Raw genomic sequence first — 19,368 nt, 5'->3', positions numbered from 1 at the left:
AGAACGGAACGAGCAGTTGTTTGGCTATCTTCTACATGAACGAGACTTCTCAAGATCTACATAACGTAGCGGAATTGCTTGTTCTATATATCTGTTAGAGGGGTTAACTTGTGGAAAGTGCTGAAAAATGAACTTACCGCCTTATCCGTGGGGTCTTCAAAGGCATGATCGAATGCTTCTGCCGTGCCAGACTTGTCTCGCTTGCGATTGTCCACGATGCAGACGAAGCGATATACCAGAACAAGAAGGGCTGCAATGGACGCTGTGATGGTCGTCACCGTGAAACCTGTGTTGTAGACCGGCGCCTCACTTTCCAAGAAGACGAGCGGTCCGATGAAGTTCCCTGTATGATTGTGAGTACGGCTGGACATACAGAAAGCTTGAGATCTTACCGAAACAGTAGCCGACGTAAAGTCCAGATGAAGTGAGTGCACGTTTCGTGTATCCTCCAGTGTTGGCAATGCACAAGCCCATGAGGACAGCATAGCCCGAGCCGTAGACAGAAAGGGTATAGACAGCGTAAAGCAATCCGCCTTTGTCCGATCGGTCTAGCTTCCACAGCAATGAAGAGGCGAGGATCGTCACACATTGTGTGCCAAAGATCAGCCATGTGCGGATGTTGTATTTGCTGAATCGATATGACAGCCAGCCCATCAAGAGCATCAAGCTTCCTGCTATAGCACCAGCAGGCATGACCAAGAGCAGAGAGTCGAGAGTGTTGTAGCCGAAGCCGTGAATGATCGTTGGGATGAACGTTGAGATCGGGCCGTTCATGATCATGCTGAGGAGCGCGATGAGGAAGATGAGCCAGAACTTGACATCGGTGGCCAGCTCTATGGCCTGTGCCTTCTTAAATTGCGTGTTTCTCACACCGGCATTATTCACACGCAGTCGAGCCACGAGGATGTACCGTTGGCGGTCGTTGAATCCGCGTGCACGAATGGGGTCAGGGGGCAAGAGAACCAGAAGGACAATGCCCCAGAAAGTTGTGAGCGCTGCAAGATCGGTCATTAGCCCCATCAAAAGTTGCGCGAATGCGTTCATTTGGGCTTACATCCTGCGAAGATGTACATATACTTCCACGGTGAAAGTGCCGCGTTGACGTGGCCTGTAAAGGCATGTCAGTGAGTATGTCCCACCATTCAAAGTATGCGGCCAGACTAACCCAGTCCATAGTTGATCAAGGGTGATACGACGGATGCAAACCCAGTCAAGCTGTACCACATACTGCTATGCCTTAGTATTGACTCTCTTTACCTTGTCGCTGATCTTACCCCATGCGAAAAGCCTGTTCGTCCTTCTTGTACCACGAGCCAACAATCAACATGAACATAGGACTAACACCACTCTCCAGGAAACCCAGGAAGAAACGCTGTGCATACAAGCTCTAGTAGTTGAAGCAGGTGATGGTCAATAGGAGGCAGATGCCCCATAGGGTGACAGTCGCGGAAACGACCCGCTCGATTGGAAACCTTTGAGCCAACAAGCTTGACGGATATGCACCAGCAATGAATCCCAAGTAGAAGATGGCTGCGGCGAATGAGTAGCGGTTACCAATACTGAGGTCTAGCTCCGTTGTAAGGCCGAAAAGTGCTGCTTGACCAATCATAGCCTTGTCGTAGTACTGAAGGCCGTATGTCATGCAGAGGATAGGCATTAGTCTCCAATCGATTTTCCTCCGTAGCTTCTTCTCTTCGTCGTCGGTCCAGGTGAGCGGGCCATCGTAGTTTCCAAGCACTTTGGCAGCCTCGTCGTCTGGAGTAGCTGTCAGGGAGTTCTTTCGTATGTCGGCGGCATCTTGAGAGACGTCTTCGTGGCGTTCCAGACCAATCCGTTTTTCTGCATCCATGATGGTAAATTGTGCAAGCAGGTGGAACTTGTTTGTTGTGAGTAAGGTTCTCGCGCAGACCAAGAGCTTTACGTGAGTCCGGTACAAGAGTCTTGACTGAGTTCTCCGCACGTCAGACGTGACCTAATTAATGGCACTCATAGCATAAGCTTCGCCGAAAGTGTCTTGGAAGACGATGAAGGGGCAAGTTCTGTTTCCCCTCCTCGGGACGACGATACGTGTTCCAGACGGGACCACGAGCAGCCATGTGGCACGGTATGATCGACACAGACGATTGCTCGATGTCGAATGGGGGGATACCGAATGTGCCAAGTTTGCCAAGCACACTGTGCCGAACTTGGTGGCTTCATTGAAGTCTTGGTATAGTGAGAGATTGTCTCCAATGAGAGAGAAGACATGACTTCGCAAACACACCTTGTAGTTAATCCCATACACCGATCGCCCTGACCTATTCTAGCACGTGGCAGTGACCTCCCCGCAAGCCGAGAACAACGTAGTAGCTAGCGCAGAATCGACCATTGCTACTGTAATCTTACCGAACTTCGACCTAAAGCCTTGGTGGCATGTTTGTTCTTTCAATTCTCGAAAGCGACGCTCGCCCTCACAGGTGTTTCTTGGTCGTCCTCGCACGAGCATCTCTTCCAATGAAAACGGATGGATGAATGTTCCGGTCCTCAATCAGACCTCATTGCTCACTGAGCCTGGTTATGCACCATCGAAAAGAACAAAGAGGAGACGGTTGATTCAGTGACCACACGGATGAGTTTTCGTAGCCAATTACGAGCGTCGAAAGGCAGGTGACCCGTCCGCCAGCGAACAAGGGTCTCCTATGTTCTTCAAGTGCATCCACTGTGGCAAGCAGCATCCCAGAGTTCTCCAGGGGAGCGAAGTTTCCCTTCTTGGAGGCAATAAGCTTTTCGGAGCATATGGTGAAGGTCTGGGGCTCCATGCGCACAAAACAGTGCTCTCACATCGACCTTGCTGCATGCAATGTGACCGGACAGCTGCACGCAATGTGTAACAGGCCACCAGAGTTGGCTGAAAACTTGCCCTAAAGGCGAAGGTCGACTATGACAAGGATATTGGTTTCCATTGATCCTCGTTCAACGCGTGAAGCAGGGATTGAACGTGCTTGATCCAGGATCCGGCCTCCGTCAGATCCCGAGTGAGTTTGGAGCCTGAATTCAACAGGAGGGTCGCGCATCGCATATTGAATTGTGAAATGAGAATGCTCAATGTCCAACACTCGTGCACCGCATGAGAATGAATATGGTGGCGACGTCCTATGATCAAATCAGCATCACCTTCAAACACTGATAACACCCTGCTTACCATGCCTTTTACACCGCAATGGCACGTCATTCAAGCCGAACACAGGTGGCAAATTCTGCGTCACCAAAAGCGTTTTATGGCCTGGTCTATCTATTGCTGCGTCGGCGCCCTTATGCTAGGCTACGATGTTTTGGTCCCCTCGACCGTGTCCGCGTGTCCAGCGTTCCAACGAAAAATGGGTGTACCTTATCCATCGCAACCATGCGGATACCTAATACCTGCCAATAGGCTCTCAGGATTTGTTGCATGCTCGACTGCTGGAGATATCCTGGGAAACCTGTGCGCTGGATGGGTAATGATGAGATTTGGGAGGAAGCCAGTGCTGCTTGCAATTTCCCTTGTGGCGGCGGTAGGGCTCGCGATGCAAGTCTCCTCGGACGATTGGAGAATCTTCATGGGTGGACGATTCATCAACGGTATGGAGTTTGATGCTGTCAGAATGTCGAAATTGAAGCTGACTCTCGGTGGCTAGGCATTGGATTCGGTTCCTCGTACCTTGTTGCCCCCGTCTGGATCGGCGAAAATGCCCGGCAAGAACTTCGAGGATTCTTCTTGTGCTTGACGAACATCTCAATCACCTTTGCACAGTTCATGCTGGGCCTGATTAGTCGCGGAACGTCTGAGATGGCAGGCCATTGGTCTTACAAGGTTCCACTGATGATACAATTTCTCTTCCCAGCCATCTTGTGCCTGTTCTGGCACTGGTTCCCGGAGTCGCCTTACTTTCTACTCCAACAGAAGCGAACAGCAGATGCGAGAAGATCTCTGGTGCGGCTTCATGGCCACCATGACCTGGCCCTCATTGATGCCGAGCTGAACCGCCTGCGAAAGACTGCCGATGAGTGCGAGAAAATACGCAGCAAGACGCTCTTGCGCGGATCTTTGTTACGTCAGTGCTTTCAAAACACAGATCGCAGACGTACGATCACCGCCATGACATTGGCAATAAGCCAGCCTTACGTCGGCGCAAGCTTCGTCGTCGGCTACACGACGTACTTTCTTGGCCTCCTTCGAGTGCACGAGTTCTTCACAGTCTCTCTGATACTGCAGACAGTCATGCTTCTCTCCAACTTGGTATCCTTCTTCGCCATCGAAGCTCTGGGGAGACGAATACTTTTGAATTGGGGAGTGCGCCTGCTGACAGCTTGCCTGCTGATCATAGGCGTTATGGGATGCGTCGACAGCACGGCCGCGCTGTGGGCGGCAATTGTAATGTTCTTCGTCTGGTAAGTGTATCAAGATGGTGGCATTTGTTGCGCTAACTCACAGAGCACAGGGCGGTCGTATACCAATTGACACTTGGACCTGTGGTGTACGCAGTTGGTACAGAAGTTGTTTCGCCACCGTTGCGGCCCATAGTTCAATCTCTCTTCAGCGCAACCATATCACTTGGGTAAGAGGTAGCGGGTGACAGTAGCGGAATGTCACTGATTGTGATCAGGAGCTGGAGCTGCCAATTCACTATCCCTTATATGATCAATCCTGATGCTGGAAATCTCGGCTTGAAGGTTGGGTTCATCTGGATGGGCTTTGGCATCGTCTTCTGCGTGGCCTTCTTCTTCCTCGTGCCAGAGACAAAAGGGCTGAGCTTTGCAGAGGTAGGCAGGAGGGCAGACCGCGGCTTCCAAGCTAACATGATGCAGATAGACTCACTGTTTGCTCTGAAAAAAAGTCCACGCCACTTTCCAAGCGCCGCAGAAAGCCTTCGTGGGCGATCCAGTTCGACGAGGGCATGCCCCTCGGAGTCGACTTGCTTGGAAGCCATAATGCCTGGCGACAAGCCATAACGCTACCGCGGAAGATAAGAGTTGGTGTGAAGTGTTTGGTTGGTCGCTCCGTTGGCCATGGCTAATCTTGGCTGGCCTCAGGTTGTACAGGCGAATGTTGTCGTCAAGAAACGCCAAGGAACCGCTCGTTCATCGACCACTCAACACTCTAAGTCTCACTTAAATGACGAAGGCCACTGAGCAAACTGCAGACGTAGATCTGGAGAATCAAGGATTGTACGTCGTCAGTGCTGCTTCGAGGCCATTGGAGGATATGGCGCTGATCCGATGGCAGCATCACTATGGGCGAGCGAGTATGCTGCCAGAAGGAGCCATCAAGGGGACCGGGTAAAGAGATGCTGGCCAAGATCCAAGCCATAGTATTTCCTTCGCCCTCACAGAGACACCTGACCACGGGGAGCTGCTGTAATCGACTGCAGCCGAATCTGCATGGCGCAAGGAGCTGACCAGAGCGTTTGCCGAATTCCGGGACTGTACATCTTGCTCATGTATTATTGTTATGCCCGCCTTGCATGATGTGTCAGAAGTGGCATACCTTGCTGATGGCAGCACCAAATCTAGTACGTACCGATGAAGCGAGGTGGACAAAAGACGTGAGGAGAGAGAGCGCGCAGAGAATCACGTCTCCTTGGCGTCTGTCCTAAATCGGTTAGAAAACTACTTTACCGGGACTAGACTGATCAAGGCCCACTGTTTTGGAACGTCACGTCAACTCCTCTCGCCTCTGCGTCTTGACAAACAAACTCCTCCTCCTGTGCTTCTATCTACGGCGCAGCGTTGTCTAGGAGATGGCCCACACGGCAGCCTCATCGCCAGGACTTTGACAAACAACGTCAGGAGGTCAAACGCAACAACAAAGCAGAACAAAGAAGGCAGCCCGCAGCTGGCGTGCCACGCGCTCTTTGCCATGCATCGAGTAGCTTGGCGAGATGCGCACTACACCTGTTGCGGAGCTGTGCAGCGCCCAGAAGATGCCAGGACTGGCCACGCATGCCATCGCACCCATGTCTTATCCACGTGCAGTCTTCCCCTCCGTGGCGAGCAAGCGATTCCATCCCATAAAGATCGCCCATCTCCCGCGTGCCACCTCGTGGAGGAGCTAAAACCGACGGTCTGCTTGATCTCACTTCTCATTCCACTTCATTGTTCATTGCAGAATCGTTGATATTTGATGGAAAAACCCTCTGTGTCCTCCAACGTCGATGTCGAGACGCACCACTCGAACACGCACCATGGCGGCATCGTACCCGCTGATGACAGCGGCAATGGCGAAGAGCCACCGCCCGACATACCGAACGCGGGCTCGTCTTACAAGGAGTCTGTTCAAGTGAACAGTATGCACTTGGACGGAGCCCGCAGTACCAACCCAACTCCCTCAATCAATCCTTCTCATGGCGATGTCAACGATGAGAACATCTATGCCCACGCCCATACTCTGCCTGTAGAGCAGGTGGAAAGCATTCTGAAAACAGACGTTGTGTAAGTGAACGGACTGCGAGCAGAGAATGGATTGCTGATGAGTAATAGAAATGGCTTGACTTCGAACGAAGCCGCTCGCCGACTTGAGGTGTATGGGCCAAACTGCTTGAAGTCGTCTGGAGGTTTCACCTGGTGGGATATTCTGGTTCGCCAAGTCTCCAATAGCTTGACCATTGTTCTGGTCATTGCTATGGCACTCAGTTACGGTACTCAAGATTATATCGAGGGAGGTGTGATCACGGCCGTCATCTGCTTGAATGTAGTTGTCGGCTTTTTCCAGGACTACCGAGCAGAGCAAACCATTGCCAGCCTACAAGCACTTGCTGCACCAGACTGCAAAGTAATCCGTGATGGAGGTCGCGAAGAAACCGTGAGGAGCAAAGATGTCGTCCTCGGTGACATTGTGACTCTGTCGCATGGCAGCACGGTCCCCGCCGATATTCGCCTCATCAGTACCGTGAACATGGCTGATGCAGAGGCTCTTCTCACTGGAGAGTCCAAACTGGCACCAAAGGATTCGTGCTTCATCTCAGAGAAGCTCGAACTGCCGCTCGGCGACCGTCGTAACATGGTCTACTCTTCGACCACGGTCGATCGCGGCCGCGGGACGGGCATTGTTGTCGCCACAGGCATGAAAACTCAGGTCGGAAATGTCGCTGACCAGGTCAGGCCCAAACTGGATGATGATGATCCTAAAAAGGAGATGTCCACGGCTGCTCGCTACGGCCAGAAAGCTCTGCGTCCGATCAAGAGTGCCCTCGGATTGACAGGTACCCCTCTGACGGTCAAGCTCTCTTGGTTCGCACTATTCCTCCTGGGATTGGCAATTCTACTGGCTGTCATCGTCTTCTCTGTGAATCTGTGGGATCTGGACGACGAGACGGTCATCTACGGAATCTGCGTTGCTGTTGCAGTGATCCCCGAATCTCTTATTGCGGTCCTCACCATCACAATGGCGGTAGGGGCCAAAGCGATGGCGAGAGGGAATGTCATTGTGAGGCAAACCAAGTCGCTTGAAGCCATTGGTGGAGTCACGGACATTTGCTCGGACAAGACCGGTACATTGACTCAAGGGAAAATGCTTGCCAGAAAGGCGATGCTTCCGAGCGGGCGTTTCATTGTGGTCGAAGGCGAGTCCAGTCCTGTTGACCCAACAGTTGGTATTTTGAAGGTCGATGATGTCCACCTTCAGAAGGAAGCCATTTTCCATGATCTCGAGCTCCACCGCTTCTTCCAAATCATTGCCTTGTGCAATCTCGCACAGGTGAACGAAATACAAGGACCTAATGAGGCTAATGATTCCTGGACCGCGACGGGCGAGTCTACGGAAATCGCTCTGCAAGTGATGGCGATGAGAGCGGGCTCAGGCAAGCGAGACACGATCGCAGGTGAAGCGATGAAGTTGCTGGCAGAGCACGATTTCGATTCGTCAATCAAGCGAATGTCTATCGTTTATGAGGGAGATCCAAACGGAGGGACAACAGTATTCACCAAAGGCGCTACCGAAGTCTTGCTGCCGTTGACCAACGTGGACGAGGCCACCGCAAACGCTATTAGTGCCCAAGTTGAGGCCATGGCGGCGGAGGGGCTTCGGGTAATCTGCCTGGCGCATCGAACAATGGCCCATGAGGACGTCAACAAAGTTGGTGACCGTGCTTTCGTCGAGCAGAGTCTGGAGTTTGCAGGCATTGTGGGTATCTACGATCCACCTCGCGCTGAATCTGAAGGAGCCGTACGAAGATGCCAGATTGCTGGGATTACTGTACACATGGTCACAGGCGACCATCTCAAGACTGCGACGACGATTGCTCGAGAAATTGGAATCCTGGCGCCATCCGTACCCGGCTCCTCCGGTCCAAATGCTGTTATGCTGGCGACCGATTTTGACAGGATGTCCCCAGAAGAAGTAGATGCGATGCCCGAGTTACCACTGGTTCTAGCCCGCTGTGCTCCGGAAACGAAATCGCGAATGCTGAGTGCACTGAAGCGCAGAGGAAAGTACTGCGCCATGACCGGTGATGGTGTCAATGACGCACCAGCTGTGAAAAGCGCGGATGTTGGTGTTGCCATGGGATCTGGTAGCGACGTCAGCAAAGAGTCTGCAGACATGGTCATTACCGACGACAATTTTGCCTCCATCATCTCCGCCATCCGTGAGGGTCGTCGCCTGTTTGACAACATCCGCAAATTTCTGTTGCATCTCCTCATCTCCAACATTGCGCAGGTGGTCCTTCTGCTTGTCGGTCTGGCTTTCAAGGACAGGAATGATGTTTCTGTATTTCCGCTCTCGCCGCTGGAAATCCTTTTCGCCAACCTGGTATCTTCGTCTTTCCTCGCCATCGGCCTTGGCCTGGAGGAAGGATCCGCCGATGTCATGACTAGGCCGCCGCATCCCATGCAGAAAGGCGTGTTCACGGCGGAACTCATCATCGACAAATTCATCTACGGCACTTGCATGGGCAGTCTGTGCCTCGTCAGTTTCGTCATCGTTGCCTACGGCGTAGGCAATGGCGATCTTGGGGATGACTGCAACCACAGCTACAACGACACGTGCGGCCTTACTTATCGTGCTCGTGGAACGGCGTACAGTATTCTCACTGTCTTGCTGTCTGTCATGGCATGGGAGGCCAAACATCTGGATTTCGGCCTATTCAACATGTATCCCAATGAAGGCAAGCGGGGTGGACTATCATTCTTCTCCACCGTCACTCGCAACCGATTCCTCTTCTGGGCTGTCATGGCTGGGCTTGTGACGCCATTCCCAATCATTTACATACCTGTTGTGAACAGGATCGTCTTCCGACATTCGGCATTGAGCTGGGAATGGGGTCTGGTGTTTGGGAGTGTTGTCAGCTTTGTTGCGCTTGTGGAAAGCTGGAAGGCTGTCAAGCGAGCAAGAAAGGCGAGAAAAGTGAGACAAAATGATGACGGAGGGGATGAGAAGTCTGCTGCTTCTGTATAGAAGAGTTGATGAGACGATGGGCATTCAACATGTCTTGTCTGGTTGGGGTGATGGTGATGATGTGAAGAAACAATCTTTTGGACGGTTTGGATGGTATGGTGGTATTGCTTTTGGAGTTGCGACCTTGGAACACACTCATTTGAATTACGACAGCAGATGGCTGATGAGACACGGTCATACGTAGATAGCGATTTGGATCCGAGCGACATTGGTGTCCTATCACCGGTATTCCGATCGCAGGTTCGTTTGTCGAGCCACTGAGGTATCTCACAATATGTTGACCCTGCAGGATTGTCACAGCAACCTGAATGCAAAGCCGAGGCCATCCTATCTGCTTAGGCAGCAGGATGATCCGTTGGAGGCAACTGGATAACCTGAGCGTCGCAACTTATTTGACCCCACTGTTTGCCTAGGCCTCTAGACAAACCTCATCCGTCCTTTTCAGATCCATTCCAGTATCAACCGGTATAGTATCACGTACATGGGCTCTCCACCAGGCTAACGCATCGACCTTCAACAGCAATGGCACCGGCAGGTTGGAACACCCGCGAACAAATCGACGACCACAAACTTGCAGCCTCCATCATTAATGGACACGGCACCGAGAACGATGCGGTCTTCGACGACCGCGGCCTCGACTTGCTGCAACGCTTCTGCGCAGATCCAAGCATTGCCAATCGTGATCGCCTGTTGGAAGAGCATGAATGGGTTGATGAGGCTGGTGGAAAGCCTGGTGATAAGGCGGCCGGCAAGGGGGACTTGGCTGGGTTCTTGGTCGCCAGGCATGGAACTCATGACCCTGCGCTTGATGAGCGTGATCTTGACATGTTGAAAGCGTGGTTTGAGAAGGGGAGGCCTATGGGGCAGAATGTTTCTCGTTAGAGGGGGACGGTTAGTTGAGTGTTTGTCCCTATCCGACTCTCGAGGCCACGGCCATTGCAGACCACCTTATACCGTTCTTGTTGTGTGTCCGGACGTTACGGTAGGCTGCAATTCGATTTCACGGAGCTTTGGGGATGCCCACTGCTTGGATCACGCCACTCGAGAATTTGGCTCCGGCTTCCTGAAGTCCTCCACGAGTGTACCACGCGACCTCATTCCATGGTAGCAATAGTGACGGACCGCTGGATGCTGGCACGCGAGATTCTGCGGAGGTTCGCTCATCCTCCCCGTCGAACCCGAATCAGCTTGTCTCCGTTGAAGTGGTGTTCCAATGGCCAGTGAAGTTCGCATGCCAAAGTCCAGGCTTGAAAGAGGCTTGGGAGACATGTTCAATGTGAACAGAAAAGGGCCGTGGCGCGAGGAGGGCGAGGAGGAGGATGAGGCGCGGTGGCGTCGATCACTGCACACCCGTTCCGCTACGGCTGCCACTTTACGCTAGGGGCTTCGCGTGGTTACATCTTCCAACGCCTTTGCAAGAGTCGCATCTATCCTGGCAAAGCTGCTCCTATCTTCACACTTGGCAGCTCGGTCATCAAAAATCCAGAGACTGGATCCGTTGATCGAGAATACGAGGTTAGCGAGAAGCGCCTAGTATACTTCGATATGAGCGCTTCCTTCCCTCTCCTTCGGTGTGGTGCATTTTGTCCACGGAGACAACAAGATCATTCCTCGTAGCAGTGCTACGTCCATTCGTTTTGCTAGTGGCTGTTCACCTTCTCTACTTCCTCTCTTTTGCTTTTCCAAATATGAAGTACACGGCTCTTTTTCTCAGCTTCTGTGCGCAGATCCTCGCATACCCATTCGCGCTGGACGATGTAGCTGCGAAGCGCCAGGTTCCAACGACAGTCACATCTGTCGCTCAACAAATTAGCAAGGCACGAACGAACTGTGGCAATATCCCTTGTCTGACCTTTGACGCACGCGATCAGTATGTCAGCACGACGGAGGATCATGCATACGCCAGCCCAGAACCAGGCGACATCAGAGGTCCATGTCCAGGACTCAACGCTGCCGCCAACCACGGATACTTGAGCAGAAGTGGTGTTACCACTCTGACTGAAACCATTGTCGGGATGGAGGCTGCCTTCGGTATGGGCCCTGGATTGTCTGGATTCCTCGCTGCGTACGCTATCATCATGAATGGAGATCCTGTGCTTCAGACTTGGAGTATCGGTGGTGCTCCTGCCTCAGATGGGCTCACCAAAAACATTCTTGGACAACCGCAGGGTATCTCATACGCACACAACGCATGTCTCTCGCTCAGTATCCCCAGATCTATACTGACATGCGGTAGACTTACGAAAGCGATATGTCTATTGGACGGCCGGATGCGTACACGAATGTGAGTTGAATGTTGAAGACTCGACGGTGCTGCTGGCTAACGCCGGAGTAGAATGGTGACGCTCACAGCCTGGATATCTCCCGCTTTGCGTACGCCTACGCGACCGGCATGGACAACGACAGATACACTTTGGATGGCCTTGCTCAGGACTTCCTGGCCAAGGGCAAATCTTCCGTCGACTTGAACCCATATTTCTTCTCGGCTCCGTTCTCTGGCGTCGTCGTGGCCCCGGCCGCATACATCTTCGTTATCAACCTCATGTCCAACCACAGTGCTGAGGAGCCGAGCGGCTATCTGAATGGAGAGATTTTCAAGGAGTTCTTCGCAGTGACTGGAAACTACCCTGCCTTCAAGTGGAAGCCAGGTCAGGAGAGAATTCCTGATAATTGGTATCGCCGGTAAGAAGAGAGGGAAGTCGTCTTCTGGTATACTGGACGTGCTGATCATTCTGTCCAGACCTACCATCTCATTGTACGACGTTCCCAACGCAGACTCGGATGTTGGCGTTCAATACTCTGCATATCCCGAGAGCCTGAAGTTGGGTGGCAACGTGAATGGAGTCAACTCCTACGTTGGCGTCAATTTGGAAGATCTGACTGGAGGTGTCATGAACGCTGAATATCTCTTCGACATCGACAATCCCCGAGCTGCTTGCTTCTACGCACAGCTGGCTCAGTCACTGATTCCCGACTCGGCCAATCTCTTGCTCAGCGAGGTGTCTGCCATTACGGGCCTTGTCAGGGACGCCATCTCGCCTATCATCAAAGACCTTGATTGCCCTGTGGTGGAGAAGTTTGATCAGACATTGTGAGTCTCGCACACTCGTTGCCTATGCTATCGCTAATTCCATTGCAGGTTCAACAAGTATCCTGGCCACAAATACAGCCCAACTGGACCAGGCGAGAACTTTTAAGACGGATATATCTCTCTCTTCTGAAGTACATTGATAGTGTATTATACTACAAAACTCCCACCATGTAGCCTTCTACTTTGAAAACGGGTTTCGCTTCTTGCAATCATTACGATTCAGGTCGTCTCTCAATGTTACATCGGAGGGGTAAGGTGATTGCGAATTTTTGGTGCATGTCCAACGTCGACGCCGGTCCAAACGTTGACGTTAGCGGTTGTTGTCTTCATCAAAGCCATGTGTCCAGAAATACATTCACGTGTATGGCTGATGAGCCCTTATGTTTCACCTGCACATGCTAGGGTCTAAGCTTAAAGTTAAATTACACTTCAGCTTCCTATTCGATGCGGAACTCCTCTTCATGCGCTTGATATATAGTAGGCAGCGGAGGCAGGTAGCAAACACCCCAGGCGAGGCGTTCCTGTGCCGCACGACGGCACCGGCTAGGCCTTGTCGATCCTCCACCACGCGCTAGTATCGAAACGCCTCGAACGGTCGCTAAAGTACGGAGTTCCTCATTTTTTTGCGACGGAAGACTATCCGCAGCACGCCGCCTGAAGCCACTGGGCGTGCCGTCCAGACATCGGCCTTGGCTATCCGCATTGCCATGTTCTCAACGAGTTGATGAAATGACAGGAACCCCCCCCCCCTGCGCAGCTTCTATCCCGGTATAACTTCGCTTGCGAGCGCACAAAAGATTGATAGCTGCACAGAATCCTGGACATACTTTGCCACTGACATTTGGGAGTTTGTGCGCCTTGTGAGGGGTTAGTCAGGAACGGATGAGTGGAGGAGGCGTTCTTATCAAGGATCGCTCCCTTTCGATTGATCAATCGTGAAAATACACACTCTCGCTCACTGCGACCCACATACACACGATGCTCCTCTTCCGGTACATTGTCGGTGTTGTGGTATTTGTGCTCGAGGTGCAGGGGGCGATAATTCGATCTCATGGCAACGTCCTGGCTCCACGACAATCGCAACTACCATCTCTATCAACATGTTCGGTGGGTTGAACCAAGCAACGTTGTTGTAATGCTCGCTGACATCGTGGATAGCAATCCTGCATTGCACAGGGCTTGCCAGCATCGGGCTGCGATCCCAAGGACGTAGCATGTCTTTGCACCAGCGTGCCGTACACCAATGCGGTCACGGCTTGCTTGACTGCCAACTGCACAGTGGTTGACTCCCTGGGTGGGTGTCGATGGACGGGGTAGTGATGACTACGCTAACAAGTGTCTCAGAGGCAAGAAGATACTCTGCAATCACCTGCGGAGAACCAGTCCGTGATCACAGTGAACTTACCAAGCGAGTATCCTGGACGATGTTCACACTCGCTACGATTGGCCTCATCTCCAGATTCTTGTCCCGACTTCCAGCTTTAAACGGCAGCGGCTTTGGCTGGGACGATTGGACTATTCTCCTCTGCTGGATCTTGCTGATACCTTCTGATGGTATACTCACCTCCATGGCTGATACTGGGCTCGGGCAGGAGTAAGTATACTAATGGGCAGGAGAGATTCCGCCTCGTGCCTGCGACATTTGCTGACCTTCGCCATTAGCATCTGGATATTGTCCGACCCAAATCATCAAATTACCAAGATCCTGTACCTCTTTTATGTGTCGGAGTACACGTACGTGGTCTCGGTAGCCCTCGTCAAAATATCGATTCTCCTACTCTATCTCCGGATGTGGCCGGAAGAAAGAGCCGGCTCGACCTGGTTTCGAAAAGCATGCTTTGTCCTCATTGCTTTGCTTTCCGTCTTTACAGCCATCTGCATCATCGTCCTTGGAGTACAATGCCATCCGATATCCTTTTCCTGGACTCGATGGGATGGTCAGCATCAGTGTGTATCTCTCAAATCCCATCTCCAGACAGTCACTGACAGCTTTCGCAGGGGAACGTGCGTCAACCTGAATGCTCTGATCTTCGCAACCGCGGCGATCAACATCATCCTCGACTTTGCCGTCATTCTCCTCCCGATTCCGAAGCTATGGTCGCTCTCCATCGCCACGAGGAAGAAGGTCGCCGTATGCGTAACTTTCTGCATCGGCCTGTTCGTCACGCTGTGTTCGATTATCAGACTGAGGACATTGGCCGTTTGGGGCAGCGCACCGAACGTGACCTGGCTATACAACCCCATCGCCATATGGAGTAACACAGAGATCAACCTGGGCGTGGTGTGTGCTTGTATGCCTGCCATTGCTGGTCTGATCCAACGTTCTTATACTCTGACTACTGGGAAGAAGTTCAGTAGTTATGGTCGACATTCAGCAATGTTGAGGAGTGGAGGGCAGAATGAGGACCGCAATTACGAGGTCCGATTGAACTCATTCTCTGATGGGTCGGCCAAATACCATGGTTACAACGTACCAAAAGGCACGGCAACGTCGAAGCCGCCTGCAGTCGTCGAAGTGACACCTGCAGGAAGGTCGTCTGCTGAGGCAGGTCGGCCCACTACTGGAGGTGATCCAGACATGGCGACTCGAGACATGATCAATGCAGGGTATTCGGCGTTTGCTAATTTTAAGCGGTAATGATATCGATTTTGAATGAATTCAATGCTTCCAATCTCCTCTTTCAGCTCTCAGGCAGACTTGTTGCAGCATCTGGCCAGCATACTCAAAATCGTCCATGGTCAAGTAGATTTGACTAGAGAGCCTGACCCACCAGGCATTCGCATACACGATGACATTGACAGCGGTCTCGCAATCCAGGATCATGGTCCGCATCATCCACTGGCCTATCTTTTCAGCCACTGAGGTGTCGCCGCCGGTCGAAAAGTGGAAATCCAAGGGAAGGCGGACATTCGTCAAGCTACATTCGCCGAGGGTGTTCCCTGCGTTCTCCAGGACTTCAGTTCCTAGCAGACTCGCAACTGCTCTGCCACCCCGCCGCGCCAGTGAAGCCATATAGCCCATGATGGCTTCCTCACCACTTTTGCCTTCCCGCGTGATCCTTTGGCGCCATTCCAGGGCGGTAAGATATGGTTTCTCGTCAAGGGTACCGATCGAGGCGAAGTTTGCGGCGAACGTGCTGCCAAATGCGAAGCTCGTTGGAAATGTGGCTCGTAGCAGATGTTGGTTTCGTTTCGGCATGTACAGTAAAGCTGATCCTCGTGGGGTGTAGAGCCATTTGTGACAGTTGCTGGCGAAGAAGTCTGGATCGAGAGCGGCGAGATTTGGGGGAATCATGCCCACGCCGTGAGCACCGTCAACTGCGGAGAGTACGTCGTGGGTCTTGCAGATATTGATAAGTCGTTCGAAAGGCATTCGCACTCCGGGAAGGGTGTTGATGGTGTCGAATATTGCAACGCGTGGGGTCTTGCCAGAGGACTTGAGGGCTTTGATGGTGTCCTCGAAGGCGTCGCATAGCTGGTCGTCTTCAAGGGGTAGAGTGTAATTGATCTGCTTTATCCCGACCGGTGTGGTTTCGGAGAGGTATGTCAGAGTGTTTGCGAAGGCGCCGTAGATTGTGGAAAAGCTGATGATGCAATCACCCTAAATCAAATTTCGGAGTACAGCGTCGATACCGTATGATGTGTTCGGCAAGAGCACGCAAGATTCCACAGGAGCGTTGACACACTTCGCAATGGCGGCTCTGCTCTGGTCAAGGAGGCCTTCGCGGTATTCGTAGCGAGTGAAGGCATCGGGGCGAGCTTCGATTCTTTCTTGATAGTGCCGCAGGACGTCTCGGATCGCCGTGGGATACGTGCCGTACGAGCCTGGGGAGGTGTGAGTGTGGTGGGAGGGCATGCAAAAGGAACATACCGTGATTGAGGTTTCTATAACCTTCGCCCAAGGCAAAGTGCTTGGCCGCTTGTCGACCGCACTCGATGTTGGACATGGCCGTCCTGTGACTCGAAGAGTGCGGGTTTGGAAGTCTGGTATGAATGTTGTATAGCGTGACAAAATGATCGTAGGGCGCGAATTGTTCGTCAGCGGGGGATGTTGGGCGGGGTTGAGGGGCTTTGACGGGATTCGTAGTCTTCTCGCTCTACGTGGAACGTCGAGAACTGCTATCTCTCCGACTTTTCATAAGCGACTGCACTACTCACTGCACTAGAGGCTGCACGCTTTTTAAATACATCCTAGTAGTACATTGGACTTCTTTTTTTCATTTAAAAAAGCTCGGGTTTTCCAACTTTGAAGGCCAGTAACTCGCCGATTTCTCGATGGATTGCCTTAGTTGTTTGATATGTGTTGCGACATACCTTGAAGTTTCTTATGACTTCACTTAGCTCGATCTCGATAGATTGGATTTCTCCCTATCCTCGCTGGAGGGCATAAACAGGGCCGAGTGATGTACAGTTTCTGCGATGCCCTCCCTATCTCGCCATTACCTGGCTTGGATATTACGGCTCAGTTCATCCTCGCTGTTGGCGGTGGAAAGAATGGAACAAGAAAGATATTGGTACGATCATGCTCATGAAGTCTTCATACTACGACTAAACTACGGTAGCTGGCCGGAGTTGCCCACCTATTCCTCGTCGCCATCGGCCGCAGGGTCCGCCAGTCCTGCTCGTTGCCTTGCTGTTCATGCTATCCTCCTCGTGCTCTCCCTCGCGCTGTGAATGATATTGCTCCATGGACGAGCTTCTTCATCGTCAATTTGCCCTCCACCTGATGAGCGTAGTAAACATCCATTGATATGAACTTTTCTCCGGCCTTCCGCGATGCCTTCTTCGCCTACCAAGTTAACTACGGTCCGGGTTTTTGAACTTTGAACGGCTCTCCTAGCTTCAATATAGACGTACGACCTTCAAATTTTACATCCAACATAAAACATCTTGGAGTTTCGTCTGGCTAAATCGTCAACTGATCGAAGATGCGTGAACTCGTGATTTCGAAATTTGAATAGCTCTCCTAGCTTCAACCTTAGACGTACGACCTTAAAACTTTTGCATTTGACAAAGGATACGTCGAAGTTTTATCTAGCGAACTAAATATGCAGTCGATTGTTCGAAGATGCTTAAACTCGTGATTCCGAACGTTGGATGGTTCAATGTTAGGCGTACATCTAATGTAGGATACATCGAAGCCTCATCTAGCGAGGCCGCTGCTCGTTCGTGAATGATCAAGCTCGTGATTCCGAACTTTGAACGGCTCTCCTGGCCTCGTTTCTAATCGGACGGCTCTCAAAGTTTCGTATGTGATTCAACAAAAGCCAAACTATCATTTGATGCAATTGGTACACAAGAGACGCTCAATTCTACATCTCTGAAGCTAAGACGGCTCTTCTTAGTCTACAGTTAGCCTTCACTTGCGAAGACTTCGCAACACGAAAAAGAGGGGTCTGTGCGTATAGGCGAGTACTATAATCTAGTAGTTAGCTGCTGCTCCTACTCTTTTATCCAGCTTTTCCTGCCCACCTACGCCTTAACTAGACTGGAAACCAGAAGGTTTCTATTTTGGGTTATTTAGCACAAATTTGCCTACGACGTTCCTAAGTTTAGAACGCTCTTGTTATAAATAGTGCACGTTACTACGTTGCTTTGGGCCGGCTGCTACGTAGCGAGCGTAGACAACTCGCAAATTATGTGCAGCTAGTCTTAGCCTTTAAACGCCTTGTTTTTAACAAGTTAGAGCCGGCACAAAGTACGGAGCTCGGTTTTCCGAACTTTAAAAGGCTTTTTCTCACTCAACTTTGCTCTACTTGACTCGTACCTTTTAATACAGATCATGTAGGAGACAATCTTGTATCTGTGCATGCAAACGGCTTAGACTCGGAAGTGGTGTTTTGGGCGCTTAGACCTGCTGCACGTGACTTTCGAGTGATGCTCTTGCCTTATATAGGCGTAACGGCGTCACTCTGCGTGTAGCAGCAGGCTCAAAGCAAAGTGAATACGTGCGCTATATAAATAATATTTGTTCCAAATGTAGGCATTTGCTCGACAGAAACGTGCTAGTCCTCCCCAAAGTAGAAACCGACCGGATTCCTGTCTAACAAAGGCGCAGGTAGGTGGGAAAAGATGCTTAGGCGAGTCTGGGCCGTGATAGCGAGTAGTAGGATAAAGGAGTAAGTGCAGTAGCTAACTGCAGAACCCTCTTACTCGCCTCTGCGCACAGACCTCCTCTTTATGAGTTCAACCCGACGCGCAAATTTAAGATGAAACGTCGACTTTTAAAACTTTAAGTGGCAATTTCTTGACTGGCTTCAGTCGACGGGTGTTCTCGATTTTTATGGAGAGTTTTTTACGCCTAGAGTTTAGTAAATACGTGGAGTAGGCAGGGTTGGTTGGAGTTGCATTCAGCTACGAGTTTTGTCGCCAGTTTTTCGAATTTCAATCAGCTTTTGCAACTCCTAGACTAATGCTACAGCCTCGTTCTATTGCGTGTTGACTGAACAAGGTATACTCTTTCATGTGCAGCCGCAAGAAGGTGGCGAGTTTGTTACTTCACTTCGCATCGCCGGTATTTCGAAATTTAATCGCTTCTAGAGGACGCAATCTCTTCTGCATAGACTTCGGACCTTGCACGGCTGTAGTCTAAGCTCTACTCTTTCATGTAGCAAGCTTCATCAAACTGGAGAATGAACGTCGAGAGGGTTATTTACTATACTTGGAATTAAATTCAGCTACTCTCTAAGAAGAGGGACCAGCTCAGCTAGATCGCCGTGTAGAGAGCGGCTGGATCCGTCAGCTGAATGTAGCAACCGCTTAGACTTGGTGAGCTTTTGTTTCTGTAGACGGCTAGCGCAGCCTTCTGTCCTGCTCGTTTTGCTGTGCCTTCTCAATTTGTTACGTAGTCATTCTTGCAAATCCGGCC

At 51.4% G+C, this 19,368-nt stretch overlaps 8 protein-coding genes across 8 annotated transcripts; 5 read left to right on the top strand and 3 right to left on the bottom strand.

Moving 5' to 3' along the window:
- Nucleotides 1-56: 56 nt before the first annotated feature.
- On the bottom strand, nt 57-1,333 carry M409DRAFT_16659 (uncharacterized protein; the record flags this gene model as incomplete). The annotated part of the gene is made up of 6 exons (XM_033803710.1): nt 57-83; nt 138-343; nt 393-995; nt 1,055-1,108; nt 1,166-1,227; nt 1,275-1,333. The coding sequence occupies 6 exons, from the start codon at nt 1,331-1,333 to the stop codon at nt 57-59; spliced, it is 1,011 nt and encodes a 336-aa protein (XP_033673587.1).
- A 54-nt stretch (nt 1,334-1,387) lies between these two features.
- On the bottom strand, nt 1,388-1,849 carry M409DRAFT_16658 (uncharacterized protein; the record flags this gene model as incomplete). Its single annotated transcript, XM_033803709.1, has 1 exon — nt 1,388-1,849. The coding sequence occupies one exon, from the start codon at nt 1,847-1,849 to the stop codon at nt 1,388-1,390; it is 462 nt and encodes a 153-aa protein (XP_033673586.1).
- A 1,333-nt stretch (nt 1,850-3,182) lies between these two features.
- M409DRAFT_49238 (uncharacterized protein) lies at nt 3,183-5,033 on the top strand (the record flags this gene model as incomplete). Its single annotated transcript, XM_033811187.1, has 5 exons — nt 3,183-3,597; nt 3,654-4,407; nt 4,458-4,574; nt 4,623-4,779; nt 4,854-5,033. 5 exons carry the CDS (start codon nt 3,183-3,185, stop codon nt 5,031-5,033), a joined length of 1,623 nt encoding a protein of 540 aa, XP_033673585.1.
- Nucleotides 5,034-6,139: 1,106 nt separating this feature from the next.
- M409DRAFT_16656 (uncharacterized protein) lies at nt 6,140-9,409 on the top strand (the record flags this gene model as incomplete). The annotated part of the gene is made up of 2 exons (XM_033803708.1): nt 6,140-6,447; nt 6,496-9,409. 2 exons carry the CDS (start codon nt 6,140-6,142, stop codon nt 9,407-9,409), a joined length of 3,222 nt encoding a protein of 1,073 aa, XP_033673584.1.
- Nucleotides 9,410-9,931: 522 nt separating this feature from the next.
- M409DRAFT_49236 (uncharacterized protein) lies at nt 9,932-10,291 on the top strand (the record flags this gene model as incomplete). The annotated part of the gene is made up of 1 exon (XM_033811186.1): nt 9,932-10,291. One exon carries the CDS (start codon nt 9,932-9,934, stop codon nt 10,289-10,291), a length of 360 nt encoding a protein of 119 aa, XP_033673583.1.
- An 806-nt stretch (nt 10,292-11,097) lies between these two features.
- M409DRAFT_62426 (uncharacterized protein) lies at nt 11,098-12,606 on the top strand (the record flags this gene model as incomplete). The annotated part of the gene is made up of 5 exons (XM_033815170.1): nt 11,098-11,598; nt 11,646-11,693; nt 11,745-12,091; nt 12,150-12,500; nt 12,549-12,606. 5 exons carry the CDS (start codon nt 11,098-11,100, stop codon nt 12,604-12,606), a joined length of 1,305 nt encoding a protein of 434 aa, XP_033673582.1.
- An 872-nt stretch (nt 12,607-13,478) lies between these two features.
- Nucleotides 13,479-15,097, top strand: M409DRAFT_16653 (uncharacterized protein; the record flags this gene model as incomplete). Its single annotated transcript, XM_033803707.1, has 6 exons — nt 13,479-13,607; nt 13,659-13,794; nt 13,845-14,094; nt 14,163-14,234; nt 14,499-14,970; nt 15,029-15,097. 6 exons carry the CDS (start codon nt 13,479-13,481, stop codon nt 15,095-15,097), a joined length of 1,128 nt encoding a protein of 375 aa, XP_033673581.1.
- Nucleotides 15,098-15,159: 62 nt separating this feature from the next.
- On the bottom strand, nt 15,160-16,447 carry M409DRAFT_16652 (uncharacterized protein; the record flags this gene model as incomplete). Its single annotated transcript, XM_033803706.1, has 3 exons — nt 15,160-16,101; nt 16,171-16,325; nt 16,372-16,447. 3 exons carry the CDS (start codon nt 16,445-16,447, stop codon nt 15,160-15,162), a joined length of 1,173 nt encoding a protein of 390 aa, XP_033673580.1.
- Between the last annotated feature and the right edge of the window lie 2,921 nt (nt 16,448-19,368).

The sequence above is a fragment of the Zasmidium cellare genome (assembly GCF_010093935.1).
Source record: "Zasmidium cellare ATCC 36951 unplaced genomic scaffold M409scaffold_2, whole genome shotgun sequence".
In the NCBI taxonomy this organism is placed as follows: domain Eukaryota; kingdom Fungi; phylum Ascomycota; class Dothideomycetes; order Mycosphaerellales; family Mycosphaerellaceae; genus Zasmidium; species Zasmidium cellare.
This window is presented reverse-complemented; position numbering and strand designations above follow the sequence as displayed.